General features: G+C 39.0%; 1 protein-coding gene across 1 annotated transcript in view; it reads right to left on the bottom strand.

Annotated features, from left to right (window-relative positions):
- LOC122809621 (cytochrome P450 2J6-like) overlaps nt 1-18,024 on the bottom strand; it is a 587,708-nt gene that overhangs the window by 220,127 nt on the left and 349,557 nt on the right. Inside the window, exon 6 of the mRNA XM_044081253.1 lies at nt 1,240-1,378. Coding sequence (XP_043937188.1) covers nt 1,240-1,378 — 139 coding nt within the window. The remainder of the gene's footprint in view (nt 1-1,239; nt 1,379-18,024) is intronic.

The raw sequence follows: 18,024 nt of genomic DNA, 5'->3' as shown, positions 1-18,024 counted from the left end.
TCAAAGAGTTGAACCTCAGGCAGTCAAAGTTCGAGAGTTTGAACTTCATCCACTGGTAGGATAACTGAAAATGCCTCATTTGTTTAGAAGTCCAGCAGCAGCACCATGACTGGTTAAAGTGCCGCAGTTTAAAGCCTCATGCAGTCAATAACACGCAGCACCAGTATAGCTCCTTTCAAAATTCCATTGCTTCAGGTATGACTTCAGTCATTAGCTGGGACTAGAACCCACAATCATCAGATTCATAGGTAGATATATACTTACTATCTGTGTCACAATGACATTCATTTCGGTGTGATTTAAAATAAATAATTTAAAGCACTGAAATAATTTTTCCTTTTTCCTGTCCATCTTAACAGTCATGCTTTTATAAAAATATCTTAGCAACTCTATCTAAGGAGCTCCAAAGACATGTCCATGGCAGTTTCTGTATATTATATACTTTTCTCAGTCTTTCATTTAATCCTTGACAAATTAATGGTGAAGAAGCATACCTCATGAATTGAGTTTAAATTGCAAAAGGACAGATATCTGACAGATGTCATGAATACAAAAAACACAAAACAAACTGCAATTCTTTTTCATATCAAAAGAAAGACGTATAAGGTGAGTCAAAATCATTGTTCTAGGGCTTGGTCTGTTTCCAGTGAGTCAAGCAAATGTATCAGATATGTTTGCCATTTTATATACCTAGTGAAGCCACACCTTGTCTCATCCTTTATGCATTCTGTTTAAGATAATGCAGATGATTTTGTTTCAGTATTGTTTATCCCATCATTGGGCTCGTGCAGTTGAGTTTCCTGCAGCCAGTCCTCTCTTTGCTGTAATTGTTCATGCTGAGGGGTTGTACAGGCCCTGGTATAGAATGGTGTATAAACAGACTAAGAGACCAAGAAGGCAGTGCTATACATATTACTGAAGGGTTTTACAGAAACATGCAAGCAAGACATATTGACAATTTTGTGTGTGTGTGTGTGTGTGTGTGTGTGTGTGTGTGTGTGTGTGTGTGTGTGTGTGTGTGTGTGTGTGTGTGTGTGTTTGTGTGCAGGATTACAACTGTTTTGTACTGCATTTATATGTCTGTGTGGTCATCAGTTGAGAATTTGTACTGGAACTAACCCAAAAGCAGTCACAGCAGAAAGGTCTCTAGCACAGCAATGCAAGCCTGTTAGGTAAGACAGACAGATCAATACATCTTTGCTTAAACATTGCATACATCTCTGTAACTAGCAACTTTACCTTGAACAATAGGATAGGCCATCATTAGCAGTAATGCCCATCTGAAAGTGGTTGCTGTGGTGTCAGTACCAGCCCCCAACAGCTCAGTCATCACTGTAAGAAGATTTTCTTCATCAAACGAGGAACCATCGTTTTTTCTCTACAATAGCCCAAAACAGTATTTTAGTATCTGTATGCTCATACATATATTTTTTATTATAAAAAGATTAATGCAATCAAATAATACAGGAAAAGCATTTAACAGTACTTTGAACAATATTAGAAAAAAAGAAGTTATAACTTCCCTGTACTCTTACCTCATCAGGCCACTAATTGAGTACAACACCCTTTTTGGTATGTATCTTTCTAAGCACCTGCAGCAATTGGAGAGACAACAAAGGCTACTCACAAGGAAAATTCAAGGTCTTCAGCATTTATCCTATGTTGATCATCCGAAATCACTATCATTTTATTCTGTTTCATACAGACTACTCAGATGTGATCTCTGCTTTGCATACAAGGCAATCTCTGACCCTGCTTTATTGGAAATGCTGCATATCCATAAGTCAAATGGTACATGGGTTACTCGCTATAAAGACTAGCCTGGTATATGGCAATAGCAAAACCTGCTGGAGGGACAGATTTGTCTCCAAGAGATTACCACACCTTTGAAACAGACTCCTACTTCATGTTAAACAGAGCCCCTCCATTGGTCCTCTTCAAACACAGTTTGGACGATTGTATGGATAACCATAAATTCACCTCAGGGGGTCCATCTATGTCCCTCTTGGGCAGGGGTGATAGGTGCTGATTGTTGAAATAAGGGTAAAACTTGGTCATGCTAGTAAGGGCCTAATAACCTCCTATGATCCTACTACTTGAAGCTTGAGACCCAGATGTATTTGCTCTGTATAAGATCAGATAAACTGTAACCATCCTGTCCATAACGCCTACATTTACTGCCACCTTAGAGCACAGTCTTTGGTTGTAGTAGTCCTTGAGAAATGGGTCTTTTTTCATGACCATATGTCTGGAATCTACTCCCTGGCTGCTCGGCGTACCTGGCCCCGGCGTTCTTGATTCTGTTCAGTTTAACTATCCTGCACTAGAATTTGAGAGTCTAACTATCTGGTGAAAGGACCCCTGCAAACTATTCTAACCATCTAACCTATATAAAAATTATCTTGCCATCCTGATTAGGAACCCTGCTACCAAGGAGACAAGAAAGTTCAATTCGACTATCCTGCACTAGAGTTTGAGAGTCTAACTACCTGGTGAAAGGACCCCTGCAAACTATTCTACCATCTAACCTATATAAAAATTATCTTGCCATCCTGATTAGGAAACCCTGCTACTAAGGAGGCAGGAAAGTTCAATTCAACTATCCTGCACTAGAGTTTGAGTCTAACTACCTGCTGCAAGGTCCCCTGCAAACTATTCTAACCATCTAATCTATATAAAAATGATCTTGCCGTCCTGATTAGGAACCCTGCTACCAAGGAGGCAAGAAAGTTCAATTCAACTATCCTGCACTAGAGTTTGAGAGTAACTACCTGGTGAAAGGACCCCTGCAAACTATTCTAACCATCTAGCCTATATAAAAATTATCTTGCTGTCTTGATTAGGAATCCTGCTACCAAGGAGGCAAGAAAGTTCAATTCAACTATCCTGCACTAGAGTTTGAGAGTCTAATTACCTGGTCAAAGGACCCCTGCAAACTATTCTAACCATCTAACCTATATAAAAATTATCTTGCCATCCTGATTAGGAACCCTGCTACCAAGGAGGCAAGAAAGTTCAATTCAACTATCCTGAACTAGAATTTGAGAGTCTAACTACCTGATGCAAGGACCCCTGCAAACTATTCTAACCTTCTAACCTATATAAAAATTATCTTGCCGTCCTGATTAGGAAGCCTGCTACCAAGGAGGCAAGAAAGTAAGAGCTAAACTATCCTAGGGATAAAAACTGTATTGTGCCTTGTAACTTGTGCATTCTATCAAGCACGCTACCTTGCCAGAATACCCAGCAGCCATACCCTCCCTCTATCCCTTAATAATTATACTCTTTCCTATCCTTGCACTATCTCCTGTAACTGATTATAAAGTCTTTCCATACTTTTTACCTTACATCTCTGTTCTCCAGTCTTTGGCTGTAATATATATTTTTGCCCACTAGATGCACTCTACACTAGGCTAACTCCTACTACACCTATCTGCTCTCCCTAGAATTGAACTGAAACTGAAATAGCGATCTAACCCTAAACTAACAAGGAAGACTAAGGAACTTGCTACTGCCCAGTCCTAGGAACCCTTCCAGCCTTCTTTTTCCCATTCAGATACTTTACTACATACGTGCACTCAGGTATCCAGTACTATCACTACCACTGTCTCTTACACTCATTACTTACCTGTATCAACTGAAAGTACCTCTATGGTCAGCTACTCACAGATTGGTTTTGCTGACATTTCTTCACTTACTTGTCTCTACCCGCTCTGTTCCCTCTACGGGCTCAATCCGCTCCCCTACCCTGCCCCCAATTCCCACCCACCCCCACTACTCCTAAACTTATACTTCCCTAACCACTCCCACTTCCTTTCCTCTCCGATCACACTTTACCCCTCCCCCTGTTTTCATTTCCTCTTCAATCACACTTTACCCCTCCCCTCTTTTTCATCCAATATGTATCCACCTGCTCTAATACAACATACACAAATTCCTCCTTCCTTCCTACTTCTCTTTCACATATCACTACGCCTCCTCTACTAATCTCTTCTTATTTGAAACATATACTCCTTTTCTCTGCTTTTCCTTTCCTTTTTTTGCCCTACCTCCTAACCTCATATGAACACCTTAGCCTTAAAGATCCACAGTCCCTCAGTCAACACATGAGCTCACCTTCCCAAAACACATTCCAACCATTCTCTAACACCATTTCTTCTCCATGCTACCTTCTTGCAAAGTTTCACAGAAAGTTCCACATTTCCTACTCTAATCAGGGTAACAAAAAATCCATACAGTTCCTCACCAAACCCTCTGACTTAATAAAAAGACTACTCCTCTCTATTTGAGCAGATGACATTCATCCCAACTCTGGTCCTAACAACAATGCTACTCTAAAACCATCTGTTCCCCTCCCTCTTGCCATGACTTACTCTCTGAACCCCCAATTCTCCCTCTATAGGTCACCTTAACATCCGTAACATAAATAATAAAATTACTCACCTCCATGCACTACTAGACACATGCTTTCAACATCCTTTGACTATCGGAAACGTGGCTCAAACCTACAACACAAGACAATGAGATTACTCCCCCTGGCTACAACATCTTCAGACTAGACTGTATAACCAAAAAGGGTGGTAGGATAGCTATTCTTTACAAAACAGGCATGCAAATTACAATCAAACATGAAGAACCTCCCTCTATAAGTAATGCCGAAATCCTTATCTCCAAACTGCAACTTAATACACACAAAGCCATCTATATAATCTGTACCTACCTTCCCCCTGGAAATAATATTAGTTCCCTAGAAGAGATCCTTAGCTGGCTTTCGACTCAGTTCCCACAAGAAACCATAGTGCTAGGCGATGTCAATATAGACTGGAAAACCTGCACCTCTGCAGACCCTCCCACCCTCTTAAATCTTCATGGTTTTTCACAAACCATTCAAGCCCTAACCAGAACTAACAAAACTAACAACAAAGAAAGCATATTCATAGGTTCATAGGTAGGTACTAGACTATTGGCCATAGGGCCTATATAAGCATAGCCAAAAAATGTACCCTGGTTTTCGCCACCCAAGAAAATTATTTTCCTGTGCCCCTGTCGAGCAGAGCCACAGAAGTGATCCCTGGGGTGAATTTCCCATTTCCCATCCAATCATCAAGATTTTTCTTGAAGAGTGCTAATGAGGAGCTCTGTTTGTCATAGATAGGTAGTCTGTTCCAGAGTATGGGAAGTCTCTGGGACAGGAATCTATCCCTCTAGCATGTTCTGTTTATTGTGGTGACAAGGTTTAGGTCCCTAGAGCATGTAGCTTGAAGGGATTGGGATTTCTTTAAGTGGAGAATGTCCAACAGCTCTGGGTTTGACATAGCTTTGTATGTTAGACAGAGATCGCCCCGAGTAGGTGATATGCGATGGAGTAAAGCTGTAGTTTTTTGAGACGGTCTGCGTAGGGCATCTGTTTGAGGCCAGTAATCCTCTTTCTGAGGTATTTCTGTGGTCTTTCCAGTTGTTGTAGATGTCTTGTGAGGTACATACCAAAAGGGACATTGTATTCTATAATGGGTCTAATGAGTGATGAGTAGAGGGAACAATGACCTCTTCTTTTTCTGGATGAGAATCCTTTTGTGATGAGATGAGCCATGTAGAAGGATTTCCTGACCACTGTGGTGATGTGATTATCAAAGAAGAGACTACTGTCCACCTGTGTCCCAAGGTCTCTTATCATATTTTCGTCATTAAGTAGACTACCAGCTATGTGGTAGTTCATGGGTACAGAGTTTTTACCAAAGGGGATGACAATACACTTTTTGGCATTGAGCTTCAGGCCATGGCTTTGACATCAGGTATCTGCCTCAGTGAGGCCCTTTTGTAGTTTGTCCACATCATTAGGAGTTTTGATTATGGCTCCTAGTTTGCAGTCATCTGCAAACTTTGTTAGCCAAAGACCTTCTGTGTTAGCCTGCACTTCAGAGAAGTAGATACCAAACAGGAGAGGACCCAGGACTGAACCCTGTAGTACTCCACTTGTCACTGGTCTGTAGTTGGATTTGGAATCCGCTACTTTCACAGTGTAGGTTCTGTCCATGAGCCAGTTGGCAACCCATCTTGTGACATAGGGATTTATACCTAGTTTAGTGAGCATATCTATAATTTCAGAGTGGGGGATGGTGTTGAAAGCCTTGGAGAGATCTAGATAAGCTGTGTGAACCATTTTACCCTCACCTATAGCTTTGGTGACTGCTTCAAAGAAGTCAATCAGGTTTAGGAGACAAGATCTGCCTTTTACAAATCCAAACTGGGTAGGGTCTAGACTTTGGAGATTACCAATGTATTTGTTTATGAGTTCCACGATGATACATTCCATGGCCTTGCAGACCAGGCTTGTCAGGGTAATGGGGCAGTAGTTCCCAGGGTCCATCATGGCTCCCCTTTTGTGGAGTGGGATAACCATTGTGGTGTGCCATTCAGTAGGTACAAAGCCTGAGGTGAGGCTATGATTGAACATGGTACCTAGGTAGGGTGCCAGTTCATTCTGTAGTTCATGTAGAACGCAGCCTGGGATATTGTCAGGTCTCATGGATGCTGTGTTCTTGGTTTTGGAGAGTGTGTGTTTTTACCTGTGCAGCCATGATTATAGGAACTTTGCATTCTTCTGGTATAGAGATGGGCCCTCTAGGGGGTGAGAGGGGGGTAAAGTTAGCACTGATCCTATCTGCTAGGATTTTGGCAATATCAGTTGGTTCTGTATATTTAGCGTCATTGTGCTGTAACTCAGAGCAGATCTGAGTTGGACTGGATTCTAATAAATAGTCACTCCCAAACTTATACAGTAGGGGCACCACCTGATGATTTAAGTGACCTCACCCTTACTTATCTTATCAGACATAAAACTACTACCCCTAACCTAACCAAATACAAAATGGTCAGATCAAATAAAAACTTTAACCCTGAAAGCTTCCTTACAGAACTAAATGCATGCAACTGGTCTCTTCTTAAACAACTGCCACTGGATGATGCTGTACTTCAACTCCAGGTTCCTTTCTATCCTAGATTCTCATGCTCCCTTAAGATCTATTAGAATTAACACAAAACCTGCCCCTTGGCTCTCTAAAGATACAAGGCATAACATTCTCCTGAAAATTAAACTCTGGACCAAATTTCGAAATACTAAAGATCCCTCTGACCAACTTAACTTTAGACAAGCAAGAAACTCCACTAAAAAGCTGTACTACTAGATAAAAGAAACTACTACTACCATTTACAACAAGTTAACCAACAAAATCCACAAATGTTCTTGGCAGGCATAAACTCTCTTAAGCCACCATTTACAACAAGCTAACCAACAAAATCCACAAAAGTTCTGGGCAGGCATAAACTCTCTCTTAAGCCTGACCACAATGACACCCCGTGCCCCTTAGGCACTTTTCAAAACAACCCGAAACAAACTGATGATGCCTTCAATACCTTCTTCGCTGAAACTGTCCAGTCTCTAGCTAACCAACTAGCCCCAAATATCTCCTCTCAGTCCTCCTCCTCTAACACTTCCATTCCCACCTTTCAACTGCAACCTGTACCCACTTCACTTATCTGTTCTCTTCTCCACAAACTTAAAACCTCCTCTCCTTCTGCTGACCTTCTACCAACTCAGTATCTACAAATTGCAGCCAGTCCATTAGCCTATCCCATTTCCATTCTGATTAATAGAACCATTGTTGAAGACTACATTTCTTCACTTTGGAAAATTTCACATATCATTCCCCTGCATAAAGGTGGGATCTCTACAGAACTCTCAAACTACCGTCCCATAGCCTTACTCTCCCCCTTAGCTAAAATCATGGAGAAATGCATCCAAAAACAACTTCTTAAACACCTGTTAAATCACAACCTACTAGCTGACTGTCAACATGGCTTCAGGCCTTACTACATCACCACCTCAGCCCTCCTTTCCTTTACTGACTGCATCAACAAAAACAGGAACAATAACATACTTACCTCTGCCCTCTTTATTGACCTATCCAAAGCCTTTGATATGGTCAACCACCAGATACTATTAAACTTACTTAAAACTTTTGGTCTTGTCTTTGGTGCAATAAAATGGTTCAAATCATATCTTCATAACAGACAACAGGCAGTGCACTGGAAAAACAGCTTATCCAACCTCCTACCTATTACCCTTCGAGTCCCCCAAGGATCAATACTTGCCCCCCCCTTCTGTTCTCAATTTTCATTAATGATCTACATACTAGTTTGTCCTTTGCTAACTGTATACAATATGCTGATGATTCTACTTTGATTTGTTCTGCCTCATCCCCCTCTGAACTACACTCTATCACCCAACAGACTTTCCAAAATGTTGAAAAATGGTTCTTAAATAGATGCTTAATTTTAAACTCCAAGGAAACCAAACTGTTACTTTTCTCCCCCACCCAGAAATCCTCTCCATTCAACTTCTCTGTCTTCTCTAGTAATGGAACCTACATATCTCCTGACCCCTCCACCAGGCTCCTCGGAGTAGAGATAGACAACAACCTATGCTTTGACTCTCACATTAACAGCACAATAAAATTAGTCAACAGAAAACTTGGCTCCCTGTTTAAAATTAAATAATTTCTTACACCTCTAGCCAGAACTTCCATTGCCCATACCCATCTGATTTCTACCCTCCTTTACACCCCCCCATCTATACATATTTGTCCAAAACTAACCTCTCCAAACTAAGTGTTGCCTATAACAGTAGTGCCAGATTTGTCTCTGGCTCCACCTTTAGAACACACCACTGCTTAAAGTTAAAACAATTGCAATGTCTTGAGCTGCAAAATCTCATCTTATTTCACCAGCTTTCCTTAGCCCATAAAATCCTCTACAAACCAACCAACACCCCTATACTCACTACCCTCATTAGTCCTTATTGTAATCTCAAAAGCCTACGCTCTTCTAACAAACTTCTAATATCTACCTGTAAATCCAACAACTTAGCAGGTGACTCCTTGTTCTCTAACACAATTGGAAAAGCCTGGAACTCCCTTCCTTCCAACCTCACAGCTATCTCCTCTGTTCCCAGCTTCAAATCCAAACTCAAAACTCACCTCTTAACTCACTGGCTCTGCCCCTGCTCTAAACCTGACTAGCTTGCTTTCTGTTCCTATGACTCTCATTTATCTTGCTTACAAATCTTTTCAAAAACTTACTATTCAATTTGAATACCCTTTGATGTTCTTATTTTTGCTTATTGCAGCCACTGTAAAAATACTATTATGATACTATTATTTTTCTCTGCGCTAGAGTTGTAACTTTTTTAATGTATAATGTTGTTTAATTTTTTTTTAATGTTTAATGTTTTTTCATGTGGAGCTTTTCTCCCCGGGCCTCTGCTAAAAATGGACATATATCCAGTTGGACCAGCCCGGTCAACAAATGCAAAATAAAAATAAATAAAATAAAACTGTTACTTGTTTTTGGTTTTGGCATCTCTGCCACATCACCCATATTATGCATTTTATTCCATATGAGAAATTACCAATCATTGATAAGGTCTTGGTTATGTCTGGACTGGATGACTGCAAGCCCTGAGTTTGACAGGTTTCCATAAGTATAGAATTAAGCTGCTATGCTGTTTACAGGGACATCAAGATATTGACATGTTATCTCTGTTCATGTTTCCTTTGCAATGGCTATCAGGTTTGATTATTTGCATATCTCTCATTGTGGTGCCCAAAGCATCTCATGACTAAAATCCCACCCACACTAAAGAGCTGTTGGTACCCTAATGACATTCTAGGGAACTATGCTCATGTGTCTTGTGGTTGTTGGTGATTCCCAGGTTCAAACTCAAATCCTGTGGGTTCATGTTTTTTTGCCAATGCTGTAGAAGTTACTAAAATGGCAGGTTCATGAGTGTGAATTTTCAAAGTGTTTACATAGATAACCGAAGGTATAACTTAATCACATTTTATTTCAGGACACTGTTCAACTTCTAAATGTTGGATTCCATATCTTATTGTGTTAATTTAATTTTGAATTATTTTGTAATTTGCTGTCTTATATATGCAAACACTGACTGATTCAGGAGAACAAAATATACCAGATCAGATAAACTGAAATAGTAAAGTAGTTTGTGCAACACAGAAAATACTTGATTGATAACTATTACAGACCAGTATATTGCTCACAAATAGTAGGGACCCATTTCTCAGTGATCTTTGGGGAGGGTGATTCATAAAGGTCACCACAAAATGTATATTATGTGTACTCTTTGTGTACAGTTTCTGAATTCAAGAACAGCCCTACCACAAGGCTTGTATGGTCTATTCACTCAGAAAGTTGACACTATGTATACATTTTGATAACCATTATGAATCCCCCAAGTGTAAAACCTAATGATTCACTAAGAATCGGAGCTCATTGATGTGATAATATGGTAGCCTGTCACAGGGCTGATTTAGCTAATGTTGCTTGTAGTGCATAGTTTTAAAAGGCTTTAAATAAAATAGTATTTCAATAATAAAGCCAGTTAATTAACGTATTCTGATTGTTTTAATTCTCTACCCAAGTTTTACAGTTGAGAGGTATGCTAGATTCTCTGGATCCCTGATATTCTGGGCTGGACTCTAAACACATTAACATTTGGGGAGAATATCATTTCAAGCTTTATATTAATATTTTCAATGCAACTAATTTTAAACTTTAAATTTTTTTTTAATTCCACACAATATATACCATTGTGGGCAATCTTATTGCAGCACCTGGTTCCATAGGAATCAAAGCCATTGCTTTGCTAGATATAATACCCTCTATAGTCTGGTAGGTGAATGGTGGATACTCTAGTTGCTTAACTTTATCTGTGGTTACAGCTCAGATGTTCACCTGTAGAAAAAATAAATATAATCATACTGTGGCTTTACTTTATTGATGCTGTGCAACCTAGGATTTAGCTGTTGTATTAACACAGTAACTTCTTTTTAACAAGTGTGAAAGTTTTTTTGTGATCTGTACTACTCTGTGGATGACTATTTAATAATGACATTTAAAATGTATTCTGTTGGCGGATGTAATTCCTAGTTAGCACATGCACTAACACTTGTGTCCATTATCCAGGTACTAGTCCCCTCTAACAGCTCACATCCTGAACGGCATAAAAAGATAGACGGATACCTCCCTGCTGAGAAGCTAGCTGAATACTATTCCTGCAACACCCTGAAAAAAAGACCTGACAAGTTTAATAGGTCCATCATTTTTGTAATTTACTGTACTGCCAAGCGGTCTGGGTCTAAAGCACTAATCAGATCCCATTTTAAATGGTCCTGAACCCAACTATAATTTTAAATTTGGCTTTTTCCTCATATCCAACCTAAAGTAACTCCTTGCTTTACAGCTTTAATTTCACCTCTGCTGGCCCTTAAATGTATCAAACTTAACCAAAACTCAGCTCACAAACGCCTAGCATTTCTTCTACAGGACTACCAAATAGTACTTTCTAAGTCATAAATGTTAAAAAAGAATACTGAATGACTAGATAAAGTTGCTGTTGTGTCTTTCGGCTTTTCCCGGTTAGGGGTTGCCACAGTGGAACTTCGGTCCGCTAATGATTGGCAGTAGATTTTTACGTGCCGAGTTGCCAGCCCTGATGCACAACCTTCAATGAAGGTACGCCCATTCATGCATGTCTCCACACAGAAGACGCTCTAGCTGAAAATCAAACAGGACAACGTCTTACTATGAGGCAACAACACTACCCCAGCACCACCACCGCAGTCATAATAAAATAACGAAAAGCGGACCTAAGAACTTTAATATTTTTCTACTTATGTAGCTCTCACAGACCTGGTAAATCTCGTGGTCTGGTTTAGCCCCACTCCACTCACTCTCACTGCACTTGGGCTAGCTTCGCACCCCTCCCTGCCCCTAGACGTGCTAAATTTATAAGACAGAAACTACACCCCCTCTCTCTTAACCAATTAAAACTCATAAAATCGACCCCTCCTTCTTCTATCCCTCTTTACTTTACTTTTCTATAACCTGTGCATAAGTTAACTATAGAATGTCACAGCCACTATCAATGTTAAAATTCAAATTAAGAATTATCTACACCCTACTCTTACTGCTGATTAGCCCTTATCTTCTTACTGCCTATGAACATCAGAGCTAACTAGGTTTCCATCATCCTCGAGTCGAAACTACTATCACAATGGCATCAAATAATTTAGATTATTTATTAAATCCCTACACGCCTAACCCTTATATACTAAATACCTCCATTCTGCTAGATCCAGATATGTCAACCCCAAAACTAAAAGATACCATAATCTGATACTTAAAATATCTGAAACTCATAATTAGACTACAATGCAACCTAACCATGGATAGAGACATCCACCCAAACCCTGTTCCATCTTCTCCCAACAATACTACAACCAATACCACTTTTCACACTAACTCACAAACCATAAACAAACCCACTAGCTCTCTCTTCATTAGTCACCTAAACATTAGAAGTTTAACAAGATCCATCACCTTCATGCCCTCTTAGATACTCTCTCCCCAGATATACTATGTCTTACTGAAACCTGGCTAAAATCTTTAACAATAGACAATGAGATAATCCCTCCAGGTTACAACATACTAAGGCTTGACTGCACCACTAGGAAAGGAGTTGGGGTAGCTGTTCTATATAAAAGTACTCTGGAAATGAACTGTTTCACTCCACAAACAACTCGAGCAGATAATGTTGAAATCCTCATTACTAAGCTACAAATTAATAAGGGCAAATGCATAAATATAGTCTGTGTTTATATTCCCCCAGGCAATAACATAAACACCCTTGAAGATTTTCTTTGCTGTCTGTCAGATAACTACCCCCAAGAAATCATTGTTCTTGGTGATTTGAACATAGATTGGTACTCTTGCTCTACAGATCCCCCTACTCTCCATGTAAACCTTTATGGATTTAAGCAGGTCATATCCTCCTCCACTAGGATCAGTAAACCCAACAATAAACAAAGCACCCTAGATTGGATACTCATTAATAATGATCACTATATGTATAAGGCTGGGAGCCTGCCTGATGACATAAGTGATCACTTTCTTACCTATATAATCAGGCACAAAGCCAATGTCCCTAACCAACCCACTTACAAAACAATAAGGAACAGCAAGAAATTCAACCTTGCTAGTTTTAAAAATGAACTCAAAGCATGCAATTGGTCAGTTCTTAAGCATCTTCCACTGGAAGAGGCTGTAACCTACTTTAATACCAAATTCCTAGCCATCCTTGACATACATGCACCAGCATGACTGATTAGAATGAAAACAAAAGTCGCCTCATGGCTTTCTAAAGAAACCAGACAAAAATATCACTTAGAAACAAAGCCTGGATAACATGGCATACAGCAAACTGCAGATCAACTCTGATATAGACAGCTAAGGAATGACTCAAAACAATCTATTATAATAGATTAAATAAAACTATTACTGTCATCTACAACAGAAGCACCAAAACCATCCTCAAATTTTGGGCAGGTGTAAACAAACTCCTACATCCAGGTCAGTCCTCCACTCCTTCCCCCTCAGCTACTAAACAAAAACCTTCAGAATTAGTAGCCAACACCTTTAATAGCTTCTTTACAGAAACCATCCAGCAGCTAGCTAGCCAACTATCTCCCGGTTGCCCAAACCCTACAGATGCCTTACCTTGCTCCCAACTCTCCTTTAACTTCCAACCAGTTCCTACCTCACTTATCACTACACTTCTCAAGAAATTAAAACCAACCACCCTATCTTCAGATCTCCTCCCAGCTGAGTACCTTCAAAAAGCCACAGAAGTTATAGCTTATCCAGTCACCATCCTGATTAATAGAACTATATCTGAGGCTACCATCCCCTCCATCTGGAAGACACCCCATGTAATCCCTCTGCATAAAGGGGGCAGCTCCACTGAATTATCAAACTATATACCCATAGCTATCTTGTCCCCCCTAGCAAAAATAATGGAAAAATGTATCCACAAACAACTCATGAGCTACCTTATCATGAATAATCTGACTAACACTCAGCATGGTTTTAGGCCATTCCATAGCACTACCTCAGCCCTCCTCTCCTTTGCTAATGTCATTATCCAAAATCGTAACAATAGCAAACTTTCCTCTGCCCTCTTTCTGGATCTTTCCAAGGCCTTCGACATTATTAACCACCAACTCCTTATACTAGCACTGAAAACCATCTCCCTAGATAATCAGACTCTCAAGTCATTCCAATCATATCTGAATGGTAGACACCAAGCTGTCTTATGGAAGGACACATTATCTACCCTGCTACCTATCACCCTAGGAGTTCCCCAGGGATCTATAGTAGGACCTCTCCTATTTTCTGTCTTTATTAATGACTTGCCCAAGATCATCCCAGATGCAGTCTGTGCTCAATACACAGATGATTCAACTTTAATGCGCTCGGCCACCTCCCCTAGGGACCTTCAGATATTCCCAAGCCCCCTTTAACACAGAAGAAAACTGTCTCCTTAATAGGTGGCTCATATTAAATCCAAACAAAACAAAACTATTGCTTTTCTCCACCAAAAGTAGACACCCCTTACCAACCTTTACTATAAGATCTAACAATGGGACCACCATTTCTCCTGACCACTCTACCAAACTCTTAGGTGTAATAGTTGACAATAACCTCAAGTTTGATTTACACATTAATCAAACTATTAAAACTGTCAATAAAAAACTTGGATCACTCTGTAGGATTAAACCCTACCTAACTCCATTAATTAGAACTGTCATTGTCCGAACACACCTCTCCACCCTCCTTTATGCTTCTCTTTTATTTACAAACTTGAGTAAGACTAACCTTAACTATCTAGTTGCTATAATAACATTGCCAAATTCACCACTGGTACAGCTGATAGAACCCATCACTGCCTTAACCTAAACTCTCTAGGGTGGCTTGAATTACCTAATCTACTTCAGGTCAATCAACTAATAGTAGCTCACAAGATTCTCTATCAGCCTGCAAATACGCCCGCACTCGTTAACCTTATCACCCCCTACAGTAACCTTAGGGCACTACGCTCATCCAACAAACTCTTAGTTCAAACTTTCAAAGCTAACAACTTAGCTGGAGAATCACTGTTTGCCAACTCAGTGGCCAAAACCTGGAACTCCCTTCCTGTTGACCTTACTTCATAACTCTCTCCAACACAATTCAAGAAAAATCAAATACAGTACTTCAAACTACACTGGCTTTGCCCATGCACCAGTCTGGATTAATTAATACCAGATACTCAGGTGCTAAAACAGGAAGTCTTCCTCCACTCTGACTATATACTAAGTATATGTCTATAACCTTATAACAATGTATTATATTGTTAGACTGATGGAGTATGAATCTATGTATGTTTGTATCATATACTGCTCTGATCTTGACAAATGTTTTTACATCGTATATGTAACATACATTTTATATGTTGATCTCGACAAAAGTTTTTTATATCTTATATATAATAGTCTTTGTATGTATGTCTGGAGCTTTTCTCCCCGGGCCTCTGCTGAAAATGGACATGTATCCAGTTGGACTATCCCAGTCAACAAATGTAAAATAAAAAAAATAATGATAAAGTAAAATAAGACTGAGTCATAGTGTATTTATTGGCTCTATTTCACCCACAAAAACACACACACACACACACACACACGCACACACACACACACACACACACACACACACACACACACACACTTGCTGGCCAGCCATTGCAAGGTACTCCTACATCCTACTAGCCATTTACTGGTTGATAGGATAATTTCCTGGTTGACATTGTTAATTGCCTTTTTTACAATTTCCCATAGCTGTCATAAAATTAGTGAATACTGTTAAATGGTTACTAATGCTATATGTTAGCATTACAGCTGATTTAAAATGTGACATGGGTTTGTAAAGAACCAGTAAGAACTGATGAATTTATAAGCTCTTATTTAATAGCAGACTTAGAATGTAATGGGTGTTTAGAATGTACAAGTAAGAAGTGTTGATTATATATGTCCTTATGTTATATTGTGCAGATAAAAAAGATAAGCTTTCATTATTCATATAAAAATTTGAAGGCATATTAGGTCAGATTACATGACTGCATGTCATATTGAGTTCACCTGCAATGATTACTTTAGACTGGATATTATAATCAATGTTCTATTAGCGAACTCTATCATATTGTTAAAAATGGTTTCTAACAAATTAAGATAGTGGTGAGTATAACACAGTCTGAGCTGCTTTGAGCCTTTAAAGTTTACTGACATAAGGGGTCAAAAGCTAATGATTTCTTTATTAATTAAGATAGCTATGCCATCTGCGTAACTGCTTGTCAAAATTGAGGTGGTATAGTCAGGTAACTGTAGCTAATGAATGATATGAGACATGTTTCAGCTATAACAGCAAAATTCATATTCATGTAGCTTGTTTCTGATACCTTAGGCATTTATTTAATGAAGGCAAGGTCATCTGTCAGCTAATTATGCAGGGTCAGACTGGTATTCAATTTAGTGGGAATGAGAGAGGCCTTATGTTAGGATGAATATCAGCTTTATCTTTCCGTAGGCTTGAAAAAAGGTAGTTGAAGGAAGATATTTGTTAAATGTATTAGAATATTGTGAGAAGTCAAAGATAATATCTGCTTGGGAAGTGGTTAGTTTGATGCAATTTTGTTTTATGACAGACAGTACATATTAGGGAGCTGGACAAGTCAAAGGAGTTATGAAGATTGTCCTTATAGCTGTCAAGTAGAAGAACAAATGAATCAGAATGGGTATGGGGTTGCAAAAGTATGCATCAGTATCTCATTCATATCTATTAATAGACCTAGTGTCAAAGAACAGAAGCCAGAACACCAAATGGTTTCCTTACCTCTTTCCCCCTAGACTATCATGCCTTATGTGACACAAGGTTCTGTTCTTCAACCTTTACCATTGTCAGTGGGTGTGAATGTTATGTAGGAAAATGGTTCAGCTTGATCATACACAACCACACAACTACCCTCCTTTATTCCCTCCCCAGAAACATTCTTCACAACCTAGAAACATAGCTGGTGAGGAGTGGTTTCATATTCATGCTCCGTGCAATAGAATCAAAACTCCTGATGAACCATAAAAATTATACTCTGGCAGGGTCACTATAATATACCATTACAGTAATCAAGGCCTGTCATTGACATTGCATCTGTTTCCTATAATCATTTCATTCAAATCTTAGTTTTTTGCCATATGCAGTATAAAATAATCTCAAACTCCTAAAAAAGCATTTCAGATTTCAGTATAGAATCTTTGCTATTCTATGTGTATCATCTCAGAACACTTTATATGATATAAACTTAAAATGAGGTACTTACTGATAGTTTACTCTCAAAAATGAAAACCCCACACCTATGAAACAAAGTTTCACGCACCAAATTCTGATTCCTAAATTACAATATAATTTCTCAATACTACATTACTGCTGTTTCAACCTGTTTTATTTAATACCCTTTAGAATTAATCTTATGATTGACAATGAAAAATGCTTGCCTGTTTACTTTTGTCTAATTTGTTTGTGTTTTCTATCAAAGATTGCATCTTGATGATTTTGACACCCAAGAGACTTAAGCAAGAAAGTGCAGAACTGTGAATTAATTATGATTTCTACTGAAATTGTTTCCTTTTGCTCTTCCATGATTTCCAAACTCAAGGCCTGAAATAGTGAAGTAAGGTGATATGTAATGTCAGCCATTCCTTGACAGCTCAGATGTTTATTTAAGCAAGTATTTTATATTAAGTGACATAACAAAGTCATTATCCTATGGGAAAGTGGGACAATAAATGCAATTATCAGGGTATAGCAGTATGGCAATTGCATAATTTTCATTTATTTTTATATCGTCATTGGCTACATTTCTACAGAGTTCAATTCTACTTTTATGACAATAGGTCTGACCCACTAAATGGGAGGGCAGAGTACTATGAAAGTTATTTAAAATTCCAAGGATGCCTGGAAGGTATTAGGGTCACCCAAATTTGTATTTACCATAGAAACATTAAGAAATGATTACTATTA

This window comes from Protopterus annectens, chromosome 8.part0 (genome assembly GCF_019279795.1).
Source record: "Protopterus annectens isolate FY-2018-M chromosome 8.part0, PAN1.0, whole genome shotgun sequence".
NCBI classification, from domain to species: domain Eukaryota; kingdom Metazoa; phylum Chordata; order Ceratodontiformes; family Protopteridae; genus Protopterus; species Protopterus annectens.
This window is presented reverse-complemented; position numbering and strand designations above follow the sequence as displayed.